General features: G+C 38.2%; 1 protein-coding gene across 1 annotated transcript in view; it reads left to right on the forward strand.

Annotated features, from left to right (window-relative positions):
• CRCP (CGRP receptor component) overlaps positions 1–20,093 on the forward strand; it is a 28,287-nt gene that overhangs the window by 3,510 nt on the left and 4,684 nt on the right. The window contains exons 3-5 of the mRNA XM_059486887.1: positions 2,020–2,118; positions 4,265–4,359; positions 14,119–14,176. Of these exons, the coding sequence (XP_059342870.1) occupies positions 2,020–2,118; positions 4,265–4,359; positions 14,119–14,176 (252 nt within the window). The remainder of the gene's footprint in view (positions 1–2,019; positions 2,119–4,264; positions 4,360–14,118; positions 14,177–20,093) is intronic.

Below are 20,093 nucleotides of genomic sequence, written 5' to 3' on the forward strand. Positions count from 1 at the left end.
AATAACCCAGATGGTTTTGTCTGTGTTATTGTATTGCTGAAGCTGCTTTCTAATGCAGCTGTTTCATTCTGTTCTGAAGTTAATCTTGAGGTGTTTTATCCTGCAAACAGCAGAGCAGCACCTGGTGAGTGGTAATGAGGCATTTGGGATGAGCTCTGCTGAATTTCCTCTGAGAAATAGAGTGTTGCCCGATTGATAAATGACACAAAACTCGGATAAGTTTTGTGGGTGCTTTATTAAGGGCCCGGGGAACTGGGGGACTCACGTCCCAAAGTCCGAGCCCCCAAATTCACGTGTGGGTGCTTCCCTCTTATACATGCGATTCACAACAAAGTCTCTAAGGAACAGTTCCCCGTTCCCCTTGCCTGGTCACAGACCCCTTGTGATACATTCCTTGGTTCACAAACAAGGTCATTAATCCTCTGCTTATCTTATTCTAAGAGCATTGTATGCTGCCTCTAGACAGGTTAGCATTCTTACCTTCTTGCACTAGTTTAATTATTTATTAAATCTCTAAGACTACCTACTAGGTAACACACAAAACCCAACACACTTTCAACGGCTACAAAACTACTTTTTAACAAACCAGTTCACACTCAACTCACTATAATTAAATATTTTGCTAAATTTCATTTCTTTTCCAACAAGAGGAGACCCTGGCACCCAACTGGTATTCAATGTCTGGCTGTTAAAATAATGTCAAAAAAATAACGAATATGATTTTTTAAAGTACTGATTCTCTCCAGCTGCTGATCCCTTTCCATTTGCTCCTCTCCCCAGTGGCAGTTCCACTGCAGAGCCAAAGTTGTGTAAATGCAGGGGATGTTTTGCACACCAGCTTGCACCCTGCACATCCCTGTGAGCTTCTTGTCCTTTTGTGTTCTCAAAGCTCACAGCCTGAGTGATTTCAGCATTGCCAGGTTCCTCTTTCATGGAGGTGTGCAGTGATGGAGGGTTTGTAGCTGGTTGTGTTCATGTTTCTCACTGTCTGGAAATGTTTGGTGTCTTATTTCTGTGGAACTGTCAGTTTGTGATTCCCTGGGCTGGATCTTGAGTGAAGCCAGGTGCAAATGAGGGGACGAACAGTGAGAAGGGCTCTGTTGATTTACTCTGGGTATTGACTCTGGATATACTGCAAAGCCTGAAGCAAAACATCTGAAAAAGTCCATCCATCTTGTCGGTTTTTCGGCTGTTTGGGTGGCCTGGAAAGGCCCAGGGTGGCCTTGGACAGCCCGCGCTTCAAAGGACGAGAAGAGGCTTCAGATCTTTTCTCGGTCTCGGTGTTTATTAATTGTTTATCTAAAAGGTTTTCTCTTGGCCCGACAGAGGTCTGCACAGCAGCCAGCCATGAGCACACTGCGAGCCCCCAGGGCGGTCACCTATCTTTATACTCGAAATTATGTATACAATATTTATCATTTTTCCCCAATACCTTTTACCCTTATTGACCAGTGCACTTTTAGTAATAACCAATCCCAAAGTGCCACCATCACCACAGAAGATGGAGGCTAAGAAGAAGAAGAAGAACAGGACACGCCCCAATTCCTCCATCTTACTTCTTTAGACCCCCCTGTACAGAAATCCTAAACCCTGTGTCTTACACTCTAATTAACTTATCCCTTCACCATTCACCCAGTGAATTCCTCCCATCCTCACACAGGTGTCGTCTCCCGTGCAGGATCAAAGTGCAGCCACCAGACACTTCTGGCAACATTCCAGGACTCCCGAGCCCCCCGAGGGTGGTCTCGGCCACTCTGCACCTCAGTCCTGAGGTGCTGAGATCCCACACCATCTCTTTAAAATAGTCACAGCTTTAAAAACCAATTTACATCCTTATTCACCACTCTGGGGCCAAAACATTTCTCATTCCAGCTGTTGATGCATCCACCAGAACAACCACACAATTTTGTCGTTTGGCTGATAGGAATTTCCTCTTCATTTATGATTTCTTGCTGGAATATTTGTAGGTAAAATGCTCTCAGATGCTCTAAACCACTTTATCTTTATTTTTATTTTTAGGTGTACCAGTTACTTACTGATCTCAAGCAGCAGCGTAAGGAGAGTGGCAAAACCAAGCAGAGCTCTGGGCAGCAGAACCTGAACACAATAATGTATGAGGTGAGAAGCACTGGGAAAATCCATTTACCAGTTGGCTCAAGCTGCAATAATTCAATAATTCAAGCTGCAATGCTGTGTATTGATAATTTGGTATCAAATTTCCCCTCATTCAAACCATAATAAAATGTTTTATCTGCACTTTTCTGTGGTTGTAGGGTCACTGTGCTGTCAGGGCAGAGTTAGGCAGTTGCTGTTCTTAAAATCTATAAAAGAATTTCAACATTTCAAGAATTTCAACATTTCAAACCCCCTGGTTTTCAGCTGTTTAGTTTTGTTAGGATTTTTTTAATTCTAAAAATTCCATCCTTTTAAGACACAGGGCAGAGCTTGCCTTCATCTGATGAATTTGTGATATCATCTAATGTGATAATTAAGATGATGATCTCAAAGCTGAGGCACAGATGACGTGATATTTTTTAATTAACAGAACTAAATCAATCATTCCCAGCCAAAACAGATCATCTAAATTGGGTTTTTGACCCAAGGAAAAGCCAAACCCCACATACACATAACATCACTTGGATGCCAGGTGGGGAATAAACATTTCATCCCTTGCTGGGAAGGAATTCTAACATCTTATAATACAAATCTTACAATACAAATCCAAATTTATTTAAAATAAATTAGCAACTTCCCAGAGCCTTGCAGAGGGAGCCATTGTGTGTGTGCTGCAGAATTGCATGAGCAGCAGTGCCTGGCAGGCAGCTGAAAGCTCTTTGCCTTTGCTTGCATGAGTAATTCTGTTCAGCCCTGAACCCACTCATGTGGATAAGATCTGGCCTAGGCTTTGGTTTTGTTTTAGTTCTGGCTTTGTTTGAAAAAGGTACAGAGGTTGTAATTCCTGAGCCTTGTGTTCAACAAAATAGGGGCTTACCAAAAATGGGAATGAAATCTTCATGGAGACTGACAGTCTCCTCCTGCACCTCTGGGAAACAGCTGAGGGAGATCCTGTAAGTAGATTTGATCAGGATGCACCTGAAATCTTGAATTGCTTTGTTATTCTATGGGTTAAATACCTCTAGGGTGCTTGGTGTCAATTCTGGGTGGATTTTCTGTGTTTGACTGAAAGAAAAGCAGAATTTGATTTTATAGGGTTGTCTTTGGATTTCCTCATCAAGCTCCCTGCAGATTTGGATCCATTGGCACTGAAGTAACTCCATAAAAGGAGTTTTGTTGTTCTGTGTTTTGGCTTTTTCATTGATTTGAAATTGCCAAAAAAAAGATGAACCTGGAAGAGAAATTACTCCTGTGAAATAATTAATTTACATGACAATATAATGATTTAATTTCAATCACTGCTGGTGAATAACAGCTTCATTTTATCTGGAAAGGTCAGACAGGGCTTAAAGAAAAGAAAAATAAATTATATTGTTTAATTCAATCAACAATAAACATTTAGGAAGACTTAAAGAAACTTCCAGTGAAAGGTCAGCTATGAACTGCAATTTTCATGGGGTTTTTAATCAACAAATTGTTTTTTTACTTAATTCAGATTACTTTGTGTAATGTAATTCTTTTATCCACCTGCTCAATGTTGTTATTGTAAATAAAGCAAATAAATGGAACATTTGCTGTCAAAGTTAAGGTTGGTCGGTGTTACATGGAAAAAACTGATCAAAGTTTAATTGTCTCAATTAATTTTGAATAGCAAAATACCCTTGTAGATTTCATAACAAGCCTCTTAATCTGCTTCTATCAACTTAAAATTGCCAAAAATGCAGGTAAAGGGTAAAAACAAGGATAGGTTGGAGATCTTAAAGAGGGATTTCTGGGCTGGCAGTGAGAATATTCCTGGCACTGGGAACATGAAAACGGGTTTAGGATGAATTCAGCTTTTCCTGTGTGCTTTTGAAAGACAAAATCCAAACAAGGAGCAAACCAAGCAAATGTCTCACAAACACAAGAGGGATTTTTTAGCAGGCAGAGCTAAAACTCAGCCCTTTCCTGTATTCCTCAGCTTGCAGTTTTGTGCTTTGAACAGCTCAGATAAAGTTGATTTCCAAACCCAAATTGGTTGTCTAGGTTTTCTTGAGACTTTTCAGAGTGCTTGTTCCATACACAACTGGTAAAACAAGTATTAATTAAATAATTAATAATTAATTAACTGGTAATTAAATAATACATCTTTTCTTTCTGTCCCTTGCAGACACTGAAGTACATCTCAAAAACACCCTGCAGGTACCAGAGCCCTGAGACTGTCAGGGAGTTCCTGGTAGCAATGAAAGACCATAAATTAACCAAGTAAGTGGAGCTGTGCATTGAACAGGAGTAAAAACTCAATTAATGCTGACAAACTGATCCTGTGGGCAGTGTGAGGATCTGATTCATGGATTTTAAGGATTTTCTGCCATTCTTTAAATGCTCAGGCAAACATATTTTCCTTCACTTGTGGCTATTTCCATCTTTATGTGCTGTTTGTGCAGGATCTCTGAGATCTACACTTCAGTTCTTTAAATATTGTATCAACCACCCCCCTGTCCTCCCCAGCAGTTTCCTGTGGAGCTGAACACCCAGTTGTCATTTTGGGAAAGAAAAAGATTTCCATTGCAGTTCCAAGACTCCAAGGGCTTTTTTCCCCTCTGTGAGTGCTTGTCTTGAGGCACATAATCCTCCTGGAGCTCTGCAGAGTGGGACTGAAGCCTGATTTAACAGAAATGGAATCAGCTGGCCAATTTTGGAGAGTTCTGGTCACTGCTGACTTCTAAAGCAGAATAAACCCAAATATTTAATGCTTCTAAATGACTCCTTCACTTAGAGGAGGAGTTTTTCAGACACTGAGTGTGTTTTTAGTCCCAAGGAGTTCATCCTCTGAGAAAGAGGCTTTTCCCTCATTTGGCTGTGCCACAGAATGCACACTGAGGGCCCTGCAGTGCTGCAGGGAGGTTTTTAGGCTGTCCAGAGCAGGGAGAGCAGATTGGCAGCTTTTTGTTGGACTTTCAGTGCCCCCTCTCTACAGCCAGGCACACCCAGCTCTGCTGTTCCTTGGGAATCCTGGCCTGGAACTGTGCTTGGAGAATTCTGCCTTCTTTGCCAGCTCAGTAAATCAGTGTTTAACCCTCATTTTATCCAGCAGGATACTCATTTATGTATCCTCGTTATTTTCTGGAGGTATTGAAGCATGGAGTAAAGAAAATACTCTGCAATAAAAATACCAGAGGTGTAAAGAGGTGGTAATATGGCACTGAGAGGCCTTAAAATTGGCAGCAAATATTTTTTGAGTAGCAGTGAGCATCCTTTTCTTCTGGGTGTAAACCAGCCCTTTCTGAAGAGAAATAACCTTTGCTGGCAGTGCAGGGCAGCAGTTTAGGAAGAAGCAGCAGAGCAGGATTTTTTATAGTAAAACAACTGAATAATATTGGTGTAAAACTCCCATTAAAAATCAACAGGTTTATTCTTATTTAAAGCTCATTTCTAAACTTTTTCAGGTAGAATTTGACCAGAACCTGAGGATTAACTCTTAGTGTTATCACTTTCTGAGGGTTAACTCTTAGTGTTATCACTTCAGGTACCTTCACTGCAGCTGCTGCCAAGGTACAGCAGTTCATTATTTCAGTCTAGGAGATCCCCAGAGTGAAATCCTAAACAATCTAAATTATGACTGAGAAACTTCCAGCTACAGATGCTCTGTGTCCCACAGTGCTGAGCACTTTTGTAGAAGCTCTACCCAAATATTCACCTTCCCACAGCTGCTTGTTCAGTGAACTGGGAAGGTTGGAACAGTTACAAGTTTTAAATGAACTTTTGGACTGTTCCTTTTTTTGTGGATGCTCTGAGGTGCCTTTGGGGCTGGGGATCATCCTGTGTGTCCTTTTCCTGAGGCACTGAAGCAAAGGAATTATTCCCAGATCATTTCTTGTGCATGGTGGCAGCAGGATGAGAATGAAGAGCAGCCAGTGGTGTAGGTGGCAAATTCACATTTGGTTTGTGAGCATCCTGTACAACTTTTATCTGGTAAAGAACTTCCCAACTCTGCCATGTGCTAGAATAAAACCCAGAATTGTTTTGTGTGATCCTGGCACTTCTTTTTTTCTGATCTTTTCCATTGTCAGGGCTCATCTGGCAGCCCCTTCACCCCAAAGCACAGAGGGCACAAGGGGTGAATTCTCTTTAGGGCATTTTATGTTAAACCACTTAAAGCAGTGATGCCTCCAAGGCAATTTGGAGCTGCCTTTGGTTCCTACCCAAGGTCATTTCAACACTGCTCCTCTTGTTAAATAAAAAGGCTTTGGTGGTTTCCATCCTGTGGGATGCAGGTGGTGCTGAGGGATTTCATTCCAGCTGTGTGCAGAGAGCTTCCTTCCCTCAGAGAGGAAAGATTTGCAGTGTTTGCTCTTCCAGGACCTTGCTTGTGTGATCCCTTCAGTGACCTCTCCTCCCACCAAGAGTAATGAGCTCCAGACTCTCTTTGCTGCTTCCTTTCTGGGTAAGGCACCCCAAAATGTGCTCTCTGAGCTGCTCTGACACTGTCAGTGCTGCTAACAGCTCTCTGCAGTGGCTGATTAGATTAATTTGTGTTAATTGGGGCCTGTCCTCACACAATTCAGTCTGGTTAAGGGTCAGCAGCACCCCATCACCCCAAAGTGCTTCCCTGCCCTTTACATTCTTCTCATGACTCCACCTCTAATCAGAGAGGAAACAATTAACCAGCATGTTTATGCTGTTAATTAGGCTTAGCCTATTTCCTAATAGCAGAAGCCCAGGATTTGCAGCCCTGCCTGGGCTGTGCCATTCCCTGCCCAGGCTGTGATTGCTGCCCTCAGCACTAGGCTGTGCTCGTGGATGGGAGAATCCCCAGCTGGGAGGAGACAGCAGCCAGGGAAACACCAGGAACTGAGGAACAGAGTTTTCAATCAAGGGAATTCTTATTTTTCCTTCCACGGCCCTGCAGGATGTCAGGTTGCACGTGATGTCTGTGCTCCTGTGAGAGAATTGGTAACATAATTCTGGCAAATTCTGAAAATCATCTCAAATCCTTCTGTTATCACTGATTTTTGCCACTCAAAAAATCAAGTTACACTACCATCCATTTTGTAATGGATTTGTCTCTTTATTGTTACAGACACAAAAAAAACCCTTTCTAAAAGGCAGATTTTAAAAAATCAATTTTAAAGATTTTTAAAACATCAGTGTGTGCAAACAAGTATTCCAGAGTCATTTCAGAAAGCTGCCTTGCTAAATGGAGCAAATTCAAAGCCAGATATTTCCCTGACACAGTTAAGGTGTGGTAAACCAGTTTTTCCCATAGTTTTTAATCATTACTTTGCTAAAATTCAAACTGTAGAACTGAGATATTTTTAAAACTACAGCTCTGAACACACATAATGAATTTTATTATTACCTTGTTGAGGCCTCAGGCTTTGGCTGAAGCTCCAGTTCAGTGAGCCATGTTGTACTTGGAAATAGAATTTGCCACTAGCAGCTCATTTTCCAGTCTTAGTGCTGGAATGGCTTCATATTTGTAACTTATAGTGAATTGCATTTCATGAAAAGAACACTTATTAAACTGGAGTTCTGTAATTATCAGTTCAATGAAAACTGGCTCTGCTTGTGCTTCCTCCTGCCACTGATACCCTATCTTGTATCTAATTTTGGGATAACCAAATTTCCAATCACTGCATACTTTTATAATTTTAAAAGAACTGGTCAGGAACATTGCCCTTTATGTCTTTAAATCAACACAGCTGAGGAAGTGTTGAGCTGAAAATCTTCAGTACTTCTAGAAAATATTTTCCCTCATGACTGCCAAAAACTACAACAGATACAAACCTCTGCAATATGAAAGGCTGAAGGATTTGCTTTGTAATTTTTGTCTCCTCCAGAGCTTTCAAAATGAATATTCAGCAGCAAGTCAGCATTGTGCTCATTGAACAACAGCATCATTTAAGTGATTTTGAGATTATTCTCAGCTTTTCCAGTGGGAATCCTTGTGGAGAATCACAGCACCACTGGGGCTGTGATTTCCCATTTTGGGGAAATCCTCCCTCAGCCAGACCCTGTGCTCAGGACTCAGGCACTAAAAGCTGCCATGGGTGATTGAGGAGCATGGGATTTATATTTCCAGCAGGAATCAAAGCCCTGCTTGTGTGTCCAGCTGTTCCTTCACAGTTTTCCCAGTAACCCTCAAACATCCCTTCCTCAGGATAAATTTGCTTCTGCTCAGGCACAGATGTTTGAAGGGTTTTTTTAGCTCTCTGTGCTGGATCTTGGCACTCTTCTCTCCTTACCCAGACCTCTTGCTGGAAAAACACTCTGGGAGTTCAGCAGATTAAAAAAGGGCAATACCAACACACAGAGGAGATTTTGGTTAAAATACAAACTGCAAAAATTTACTTAGTGCTGACAGAAAATGGTGCATTTTGTGTGAATTTCCACAAGAGCATGCAAGTGTGGTGGAGTTTGCAGGGGCCTTAGGATAAGGGAAGATATGAGAATGTTGATTCCATGTTTTAGAAGCCTTGATTTATTATTTTATTATATATATTATATTAAAACTATACTAAAAGAATAGAATAAAGGATTTAATCAGAAGGCTAGCTAAGACTAGAAAAATAGCTATAACAAAGGCTTGTGACTGACAGACAGTCTGGACAGCTGGACTGTGATTGGCCATTAATTAGAAGCAACCAACATCGACCAATTAAAGATCTACTTGTTGCATTTTACAGCAGCAGATAATCATTGTTTACATTCTGTTTTTGAGGCTTCTCAACTTCTCAGGATAAAAAATCTTAAGGAAAGGATTTTTCATAAACCATGTCTGTGACATGCAAGTATTTGTATTATTTTTTAGAATGGATGTATCAATGTAGGGTTGTGCTGACTGTTCTGTTCTGTGATCTTGAACATGACCCAGAGGTGGTTTTTGTCCTGTAGAAATGTTTTTTAGGATTTTTAGGTTGGAACTCAACATTTTCACCTCCTCCAGCACTCTCCCCTCACACAGACCTCAGATCCCTTTTCCTCCCTATAATTGCACAGGTTTTTGTCCCCTGCAGCCTGAGCTTTGTGTGTGTCCCCAAAGCCACTCCAGAGCATTTTTCCATCCTGGACAAGCTGAGCCCCTGGGCTGCAGGATGTGGGATTTCTCAGCAGGGATTGCCATGGTGGGATTTCATCAGGAATTGCCATTGGGATTTCTCAGCAGGGATTGCCATGGTGGGATTTCTCAGCAGGGATTTCCATTTTGGGATTTCTCAGCAGGGATTTCCATTGGGATTTCTCAGCAGGGATTGCCATTGGGATTTCTCAGCAGGGATTGCCATGGTGGGATTTCATCAGGAATTGCCATTGGGATTTCTCAGCAGGGATTGCCCCATTGGGATTTCTCAGCAGGATTGCCATGGTGGGATTTCTCAGCAGGGATTGCCCCATTGGGATTTCTCAGCAGGGATTGCCATGGTGGGATTTCTCAGCAGGGATTTCCATTTTGGGATTTCTCAGCAGGAATTACCATTGGGATTTCTCAGCAGGATTTGCCATGGTGGGATTTCTCAGCAGGGATTGCCATGGTGGGATTTCATCAGGAATTGCCATAGTGGGATTTCTCAGCAGGGATTGCCATGGTGGGATTTCTCAGCAGGGATTTCCATTTTGGGATTTCTCAGCAGGCAGGTCCTGTACAAGTCTGCAGCACGGCCCATTAACTCTGATTAGTGGGATCTTGCTTTTATGTGAGAAAATTGCTTTCTCTGTCACTCATCTTTTGTATGGATTCTCCTCTTGAGTGAGCAGCTTTCATGTTCCAAACTGGTGCTAAAATCCAGGCAGGGCAGGGAAAATGCAGATGCTGAAGTTTGGGGGCAATGAGGCTGAAAATGTTCTTCACCTTCTGTTTGGATGAGTGGAACATTTCCCCTTTTATTTAACAAGCACCAGCGTGCCCTGAGTGCTGTAGGAAGTGTAAAGATGAATTCATGGGAGCTGAAAAAAGTTAATTTTACTTTTTAGATTTAATGGAGCATGAACTAAATTCAAGCTTAGCTCTGTGCCCAAGCCAAACACTGCAATCAGGGCTGATCCTAATGCATGGTTGCTTTACTTAAAGCTAGTCTCTGATGAAATTGTGGTTATTCAGGTTTTAATTTGTGTGTGTGCTGTCAGGAAATTCCAGGTACACAGAGAGCCTGGTCCCAGCAGTGAGATTTTGGGATCAGGAAATTCCAGGTACACAACCTGACCCCAGCATTCAGTTTTTGGAATCAGACCCAGATCCTGATCCCAGCAGTCAATTTTTGGGATCAATATTAAAAAGGTGCAGTGGGTACTGAGCTCCCACTCAAACCTCTGCCTTCTGCTGAGGGCTGAGCAATCCAGTTTCCTCTAAAATGCATTTTAGAGACATTTTGGGAGTGTTTGTTTCATTGCTTCCCTCATAATTACACATTACCATGTCTAAAGATCCTTGTGTCGGAGTGTTAATTAGTGCCTGTGCTGCACAAGCAGTTCCAGATGAAATATGGCATTTTTTATGCAGCTTTTGGGGCTTTTTTTTTGCTCCCTGCTGCTTGTTCCTTTTTGTTGTTCTGCATCATTTTCCAGTAGGGAGCTTTGCTGATCAAAACCAGCCATGAAATATTTCAGCTGCCACATCTGAATGTGTTAATCACTGTCAGTTCTCCCTCATTCTTCTGTTCACATTTACAAAAACTGCAAATCCCCTGAAATGATGCTTTTAGGATCTGTTTGGCCTGAGTGTAAAATTTCTGTCTGCCCCTAATGAGTTGGAGTGCTTATGAGCAAAATCTCTTGGAGAGGTGACCTTTTTTTGTTGTGCCCGCTATTTCTTCAGGAAACACCAGCAGTTGCACTAATTGATTGTTTTAGTCACCATGTTTAATTGGTGTTAATTTATTTCTGCTTGCTGCTGATGTGCCAGTAATCTTCCTGTGATAAACACAGCCCCACCTGCTTGAAAAGAACTCTGGATAAATCAGGTTTGCATTCTTCAGCTCAGCCATAAAATGGCTTTTGCCATTTGATCCTCTTTATTTGGCTCTGGGGTTTATATTTCAAGGATATTACTTTGAAAAGAACAGGATGGGGAAATTGATTTAATAAAAGTCAGATAATGTGCTTTGTGTGGAGCTGGGGGATTGGGATGTGTTTTGCTGCAGAAGAGAAGAAAGAGTTGTTTGAGAAGGCTCTGAAGTGTCATGTGAGAGAAACTTGGGTAAAATATGAATTCATCACAGGCTGTCCTTGTGAGTAGGCTGGGGGAGGAGGAGGAGCAGGAGGAGGAGGAGGAGGAGGGAGGTTTTTACAGGGAGGAGTTGTTGGAAACTCTGGAAATTGAGCACCAACATTTGCTTGGCCAGGGAGCAAAGCAGAGAGCACTGAAAGCACCAACTCTGCCTCCATCAGGCACCAAAGCAGGGAATTCCCAGCTCTGGAGGAAAAATCTTTCAAAACTCCAGCTGAATTAGCCAGATTTTTATAGGATAAAATTATTATTTAATATTCTTTGCCCAGCTCTGCATGGCAGTGCTGCCTTCAGCTTTGCTTTTACACAAGTGAGTTTTATCTCTCATTGATTCCTTAAATCACCTGCTTTCCATGTCAAGGATTTGAGTGCTCATCTCCTGCCATTATTGGGTTTTATTCCTGATTTTTATGACTCTGGTAGATGGCAGCAGTTGTAAACATCTCAGCTGTCTGTCTGAGTTCAGAGCAAAATCCAGCCTTGCTCTCCATGGCCTCATGTTGGAAACACCAAATTACCATGGGAAAACAAAGGAGGTGGATTCCCTGCTTCCCATCACCAGTGGAAACCTATTTTATTTCTCCAAAAGCAAAGCAAATTAATAATAAATAATTTTCCTGGATCTTTCTGTTAGGGATTGTTAATATGTCACAAATGCTGGATTGAAAATTCACAAGCTTTTTCTTCTGAAGCTGAAAGTGATGATGAAAATGGAAATTTTAGCTGGATCATCCAGCAGCCAGTGGCAGAGACCTTTTGAAATGAAATTATATCTCTGAGGTATCTCCAGACACACAGAAATTGGTGGTTGCAAACATGGAGTGATCTATGTTCTCTTAAAAGCTGTGAGGTTTCCTTCTAAAATCCCCCAGGGGAAAACTCTCCAGAATAAATTTAAATATGCTTTAAACCATCCAGAATCAGTTTAAATAGGCTTTAAACACTCCAGAATCAGTGCAAATATGCTTTAAAGCCTCCAGAACCGGATTAAATATGCTTTAAACCATCCAGAATCAGTGTAAATATACTTTATTTAAACCTTTCAGAATCAGTTTAAATATGCTTTATTTTAAACCTTCCAGAATCAGTTTAAATATGCTTTAGACCCTCCAGAATAATTTTAAATATGCTTGTTTTAAACTCTTCAGAATGAGTTTAAAAATGCTTTATTTAAACACTCCAGAATCAGTTTAAATATGCTTTAAACTCTCCAGAATCCATTTAAAAATGCTTTAAAATGCCCTATAATAAAAAGTCAGGGATGTTCAGCTCACCATGAGAATGGTTCAGCTTTACTTAATGCTGAAGATGAAACATTTTTTTTAAGGAACAAATTTCTCCACGTTTTTCTCTCTGAATGGAAAAGCAGATTTTAATTTTGTGCTTTTTAAAAATGTATTTCTACCTTGGAGAAGGTAATAAATGCCAAGATTTAGATTTTTCCAATTTGTAGTTCCCTGCTAGAAGTTTGTATTTGCAATGAGCTAAAAGAAAAAACCAAATTGCTGCTGTTTGATGGGATTGGAACTCCTTAGGTATGAAAATTGTTCTTGTGGTTGTGTGTTCATGGCAGAAGTTTTGGGTGTCTGCTGAGTTGTTTAACATTTCTGCAGACTTTAACAAAGCAGCAGGTAATTAATAATTAATCTTGCACAGTAATGATCTCAGGGTCTCTGCTTGCCAGCTTGGGCCAACAGCAGCATGAGCTTTTCCTGAGCACAGGAAATTCCCCAAATCATTCAAATATCCAAATGATGGCCCTTCAGCCACACTGCAGAGCCAGGCAGGACCATTCCTGGCAGTGACATTTCATCCCTGAGTTATCAGCAGTGTTTGCATCACTGCAGCCACTGAGGGCTCCCTCAAACCCCCAGTAATGTGTATTTTCCCCATTGTGCTTTTCACCCTCAAACCCCCAGTAATGTGCATTTTCTTCCCTGTGTTTTCACCCTCAAACCCCCAGTAATGTGCATTTTCCTCACTGTGCATTTCACCCTCAAACCCCCAGTAATGTGCATTTTCTTCCCTGTGCTTTTCACCCTCAAACCCCCAGTAATGTGCATTTTCTTCCCTGTGCTTTTCACCCTCAAACCCCCAGTAATGTGCATTTTCCTCATTGTATTTTTCATCCTCAAACCCCCAGTAATGTGCATTTTCTTCCCTGTGCTTTTCACCCTCAAACCCCCAGTAATGTGCATTTTCTTCCCTGTGTTTTTACCCTCAAACCCCCAGTAATGTGCATTTTCCTCACTGTGCTTTTCACCCTCAAACCCCCAGTAATGTGCATTTTCTTCCCTGTGCTTTTCACCCTCAAACCCCCAGTAATGTGCATTTTCTTCCCTGTTCATTTCACCCTCAAACCCCCAGTAATGTGCATTTTCCTCATTGTGCTTTTCACCCTCAAACCCCCAGTAATGTGCATTTTCTTCCCTGTGTTTTTACCCTCAATCCCCCAGTAATGTGCATTTTCCTCACTGTGCTTTTCACCCTCAAACCCCCAGTAATGTGCATTTTCCTCATTGTATTTTTCATCCTCAAACCCCCAGTAATGTGCATTTTCCTCATTGTGCTTTTCACCCTCAAACCCCCAGTAATGTGCATTTTCTTCCCTGTTCATTTCACCCTCAAACCCCCAGTAATGTGCATTTTCTTCCCTGTGTTTTTACCCTCAAACCCCCAGTAATGTGCATTTTCTTCCCTGTGTTTTTACCCTCAAACCCCCAGTAATGTGCATTTTCTTCCCTGTGTTTTTACCCTCAAACCCCCAGTAATGTGCATTTTCTTCCCTGTGCTTGTACCAGGGCAGAAAAGCTGCAGCTGCTCAACCACAGGCCTGTGAGTGCAGTGGAGATCCAGCTGGTGAGTACCAATGCCTGGGCCTGTCCAAGCAGCCTGAACCTTGGAGATAATTCATAATAATCAATAGGATTAGTATATATTTTATTGATTATTATATAATCAATAAATAATTGCTTCCTCATGGGCCAGGGATTGAATGGATCCCTTCATTTTATGCACGTTTTACATCCACGGCTTCAAATCCACTCAGCTTCCCCTCAGACAGATTCTCCACCTCTCTTTGTTTCATTTAAAATGCCCAATGGAGTCATTAAAGGTGATTTATCAAAGTATTGTAAATAAGAATATAATTAATATTTTTGCTGTGCAACTCTGTGATGGAATACTTTATTTTTTTACATCTTTCCTGTTTTAAATACTTTATTTTATTACATCTTCCCTGCTTCAACTCCACTCACCTTCCTCTCAGACCAATTCTCCACCTCTCTTTTCACTTAAAATGCCCAACGAAGTCATTAAAGGTGATTTATTAAAGTATTGTAAATAATAATATATTCACTATTTTTGCTGTGCAGCTCTGTGATGGAATACTTTATTTTTTACATCTTCCCTGTTTTAAATCCACTCAGCTTCCTCTCAGAGCCCTCTCAGACCAATTCTCCCCCTCTCTTTTTTTAATTTAAAATGCCCAATTCAGTCATTAAAGGTGACTTATAAAATTATTTTAAATAAGAATATATTTAATATTTTTGCTGTGCAACTCTGTGATGGAATACTTTATTTTTTTACATCTTCCCTGTTTTAAATACTTTATTTTATTACATCTTCCCTGCTTCAAATCCACTCAGCTTCCTCTCAGAGCCCTCTCAGACCAATTCTCCCCCTCTCTTTTTTTAATTTAAAATTACCAATTCTCCGCCTCTCTTTTTTTAATTTAAAATGCCCAATTCAGTCATTAAAGGTGACTTATAAAGTTATTTTAAATAAGAATATATTTAATATTTTTGCTGTGCAACTCTGTGATGGAATACTTTATTTTTTTACATCTTCCCTGTTTTAAATACTTTATTTTATTACATCTTCCCTGCTTCAAATCCACTCAGCTTCCTCTCAGAGCCCTCTCAGACCAATTCTCCACCTCTCTTTTTTTAATTTAAAATGACCAATTCTCCACCTCTCTTTTTTTAATTTAAAATGACCAATTCTCCACCTCTCTCTTTTTAATTTAAAATGCCCAATTCAGTCATTAAAGGTGACTTATAAAATTATTTTAAATAAGAATATATTTAATATTTTTGCTGTGCAACTCTGTGATGGAATACTTTATTTTTTTACATCTTCCCTGTTTTAAATACTTTATTTTATTACATCTTCCCTGCTTCAAATCCACTCAGCTTCCTCTCAGAGCCCTCTCAGACCAATTCTCCACCTCTCTTTTTTTAATTTAAAATGACCAATTCTCCGCCTCTCTTTTTTTAATTTAAAATGCCCAATTCAGTCATTAAAGGTGACTTATAAAATTATTTTAAATAAGAATATATTTAATATTTTTGCTGTGCAACTCTGTGATGGAATACTTTATTTTTTTACATCTTCCCTGTTTTAAATACTTTATTTTATTACATCTTCCCTGCTTCAAATCCACTCAGCTTCCTCTCAGAGCCCTCTCAGACCAATTCTCCACCTCTCTTTTTTTAATTTAAAATGACCAATTCTCCACCTCTCTTTTTTTAATTTAAAATGACCAATTCTCCGCCTCTCTCTTTTTAATTTAAAATGCCCAATTCAGTCATTAAAGGTGACTTATAAAATTATTTTAAATAAGAATATATTTAATATTTTTGCTGTGCAACTCTGTGATGGAATACTTTATTTTTTTACATCTTCCCTGTTTTAAATACTTTATTTTATTACATCTTCCCTGCTTCAACTCCACTCACCTTCCTCTCAGACCAATTCTCCCCCTCTCTTTTCACTTAAAATGCCCAACGAAGTCATTAAAGGTGATTTATTAAAGTATTGTAAATAATAATATATTCACTATTTTTGCTGTGCAGCTCTGTGATGGAATACTTTATTTTTTACATCTTCCCTGTTTTAAATCCACTCAGCTTCCTCTCAGAGCCCTCTCAGACCAATTCTCCCCCTCTCTTTTTTTAATTTAAAATTACCAATTCTCCGCCTCTCTTTTTTTAATTTAAAATGCCCAATTCAGTCATTAAAGGTGACTTATAAAATTATTTTAAATAAGAATATATTTAATATTTTTGCTGTGCAACTCTGTGATGGAATACTTTATTTTTTTACATCTTCCCTGTTTTAAATACTTTATTTTATTACATCTTCCCTGCTTCAAATCCACTCAGCTTCCTCTCAGAGCCCTCTCAGACCAATTCTCCACCTCTCTTTTTTTAATTTAAAATGACCAATTCTCCACCTCTCTTTTTTTAATTTAAAATGCCCAATTCAGTCATTAAAGGTGACTTATAAAATTATTTTAAATAAGAATATATTTAATATTTTTGCTGTGCAACTCTGTGATGGAATACTTTATTTTTTTACATCTTCCCTGTTTTAAATACTTTATTTTATTACATCTTCCCTGCTTCAAATCCACTCAGCTTCCTCTCAGAGCCCTCTCAGACCAATTCTCCACCTCTCTTTTTTTAATTTAAAATGACCAATTCTCCACCTCTCTTTTTTTAATTTAAAATGACCAATTCTCCGCCTCTCTCTTTTTAATTTAAAATGCCCAATTCAGTCATTAAAGGTGACTTATAAAATTATTTTAAATAAGAATATATTTAATATTTTTGCTGTGCCACTCTGTGATGGAACACTTGATTTTTTTTACATCTTCCCTGTTTTAAATGTTTTTTTGTTACACTAAAATCCAAAATTCTAAAAAGAACTGAGCAATAATGCAGGATGAGAAGTGGATATAAAGTAGCCATTGTCAGTGTGAGAATAATTCAGCTGCACAGAGGAATTGTAACTAAATGGAAATAGATGCTGCTGTTCTCTCAAACATCTCCTCAGGACTACAAACCCCTGTGGTAATAAAGAGCTTGTTACACTCAGGATATTATTTCAATAAAGATCTCTTGCATTAAGAACATCTGTTTGCAATCTTGCCCTGGAACCAAGCTGAGGAGGAGCAGGATCAGATTTACTGTAAAGAAAAGGGGAAGGACTAAGAGGGCCCAGAGAAGAATTTTCCTTGTGTCACCAAGGAGCAGAGTGGAAAAGCTGGAAGCCTCTCAGAGGAGATCAGTGATCCCAAGCAGGAGCTTTATTCAGTCAGAAACCACAATTGGAGCCTTTCTCACACCTTTGTTGGCTTCATGTGCTTAAACAGATTTATTTAATTGCCATCTGCAGCCTTTTCTTCCCTTCTTTAAATGCAGTCACCTTTTGGGGCTCTCAGGTCACTGCATGGCTTTGGCTGTCTCTTCTCCTCTGTCCTACTTTCATTGTTATCCTGCCTACACAGAAAATATTATACAAAAATTATATATTTATATATATATATATATATATATATATATATATATATATATATATATATATATATATATATATATATATATTTTTTTTTTTATTATTATTTATTTATTTAAATATATACTTTATATATATTTAATATTTATTCTATTTATATATAATAATATATATTATTATGTGTATAATATATACAATATTAATATATAATATAAATAATATATAATATATATTACATATTTTAAATAAATATATTAAAATAAAAATATTTTATATAAATATTTACATATGTATATATTGAAATATATATTATATATTGTATACATATAATAGATATAATAGATATTATATATATATAAAGAAATATATTAAATATAAACTAATTTATAAAAATATTTATATGTTTATATAATAGATTTTAAAATATAAAATATTAACTATAACATATTATTTTAAATATGTATTTAAATATATTTAAAGAAATATATTAAATATAAACTATTTTTATATAAATATTTATATGTTTATATAATAGATTTTAAAATATAAAATATTAACTATAATATATTATTTTAAATATATATTTAAATATATATTTAAATATATTTAAAGAAATATATTAAATATAAACTATTTTATATAAATATTTACATATTTATATCATATACTTTAAAATATAAAATATTAACTATATTATATTAAATATTTATTTAAATATATATTTAAATATATTTAAAGAAATATATTAAATATAAACTATTTTATATAAATATTTACATATTTATATAATATATTTTAAAATATAAAATATTAACTATATTATATTAAATCTTTATTTAAATATATATTTATATATATTTAAAGAAATATATTAAATATATCATTATATATAAACATATAAAATAAAATTCTCTCGGAATGGAAAAGCAGATTTTGATTTTGTGCTTTTTAAAAATGTATTTCTACCTTGGAGAATTTCATACTTACAGGCTGGCACATTGTCTTTTATACTGGAAAATATTTTGGAAAATGAAAGATCTTAAGGGGGTTTAAACAGTTTATTTTCTCAACCATGTGTTTTGCCTTGCCTTTGGTTAATTATCTCTGAGGGACATTAATTCAATCATTCATTCTTTTACTTTATTTCTTTTTTTAATGTGTTTTTTGCTATTGATGTGGTGCTGAGCAGTTTCAAATCACTGCTCAAAGGAGGAAATCACAGTGATTTTCTCATCAAACATCTCCCTCCCCCAGTGGAGGTAAATTATGTGCTTGATTGCTTTGGAAATGATCAGAGCCCTATTTCCTTTATTGCTGCACTTCACTGATTATTTAAAAATCTAATTCTTAGCTTATTATTCCAATGAACATTAGCTTTTAACTCACAGGTTGTTCTTTGATGCTGAGGTTTGTGGATCAAATGCTGAGAGAATTTCTCAGTTCCTTCAGGACTTTTTGGGGTTCTTCAGTGTGGCTTTATTTATTCTTCATTCTTGATTTATTGTTATGGCTCAGGAGACTAAACTAAATAAACATTAGCACTGAAAGCAGCCCAAGGAGGAGGATGAAGTCTCTTAAATTCTGTTTTTATTTGGATAAGCACAAAAGATAGGTATGGTTTGAATTAGGGATGTTTGTCCTTGTTTCACTGAGTAAAAAAAGGAATTTAGACAGTCCTCAGTGATTTTGTGCTTCCTTTTGTCTGTGACATTTATTTACACCTTAATTTATGAATAAACACTTTAATCCCTGGGATTATCTTCATGGGCTGCCTGTGAATTTCTGAGAATTCAATTGGAGCTGCAGGGGGAACGTGCTGCTTTTTGTTTGAGCTGGGAGAATTTTACACCAATTAATTTATAAAGTTTTCCTCTTTGATTCGATGTAGAGCATTTTGGAAACTAAATGGGAGCATTGCTGATTTTATGAACATATTGCAATGGAAATTGAGTATCAAACTGCTCTAATTTGGGTGAAATAGAGATGATGAGTCCTGAGGTGAGTGAATAATCCTATTTCACAGGTAGCACACTCTGGGTGTGGTGATGAATGACATTGATGTGCTGCAGCAAATTCTCTTTTAATGCAGAAATTACATTTCTGTCACACTCCCCACTTCTGCTCCTCACCCAGATCTGCAGATATTGAGGCCAGCAGCACTTTGGTCAGAAATACCCCAAACTTTGGTCAGAAACACCTCAGACTTTGGTCAGAAACACCTCAAATTTTGGTCAGAAATACCCCAAATGTGGGTCAGAAACACCCCAAACTTTGATCAGAAATACCCCAAGCTTTGGTCAGAAATTGCCCAGTTTGGGTCAGAAATACCCCAAACTTGGGTCAGAAACACCCCAAACTTGGGTCAGAAACACCCAAAACTTGGGTCAGAAATACCCCAAACTTGGGAGAGAAGTACCCCAAACTTGGGTCAGAAGTACCCCAATCTTTGGTCAGAAACACCCCAAACTTGGGTCAG

The sequence above is a fragment of the Ammospiza nelsoni genome, chromosome 21 (genome assembly GCF_027579445.1).
Source record: "Ammospiza nelsoni isolate bAmmNel1 chromosome 21, bAmmNel1.pri, whole genome shotgun sequence".
In the NCBI taxonomy this organism is placed as follows: domain Eukaryota; kingdom Metazoa; phylum Chordata; class Aves; order Passeriformes; family Passerellidae; genus Ammospiza; species Ammospiza nelsoni.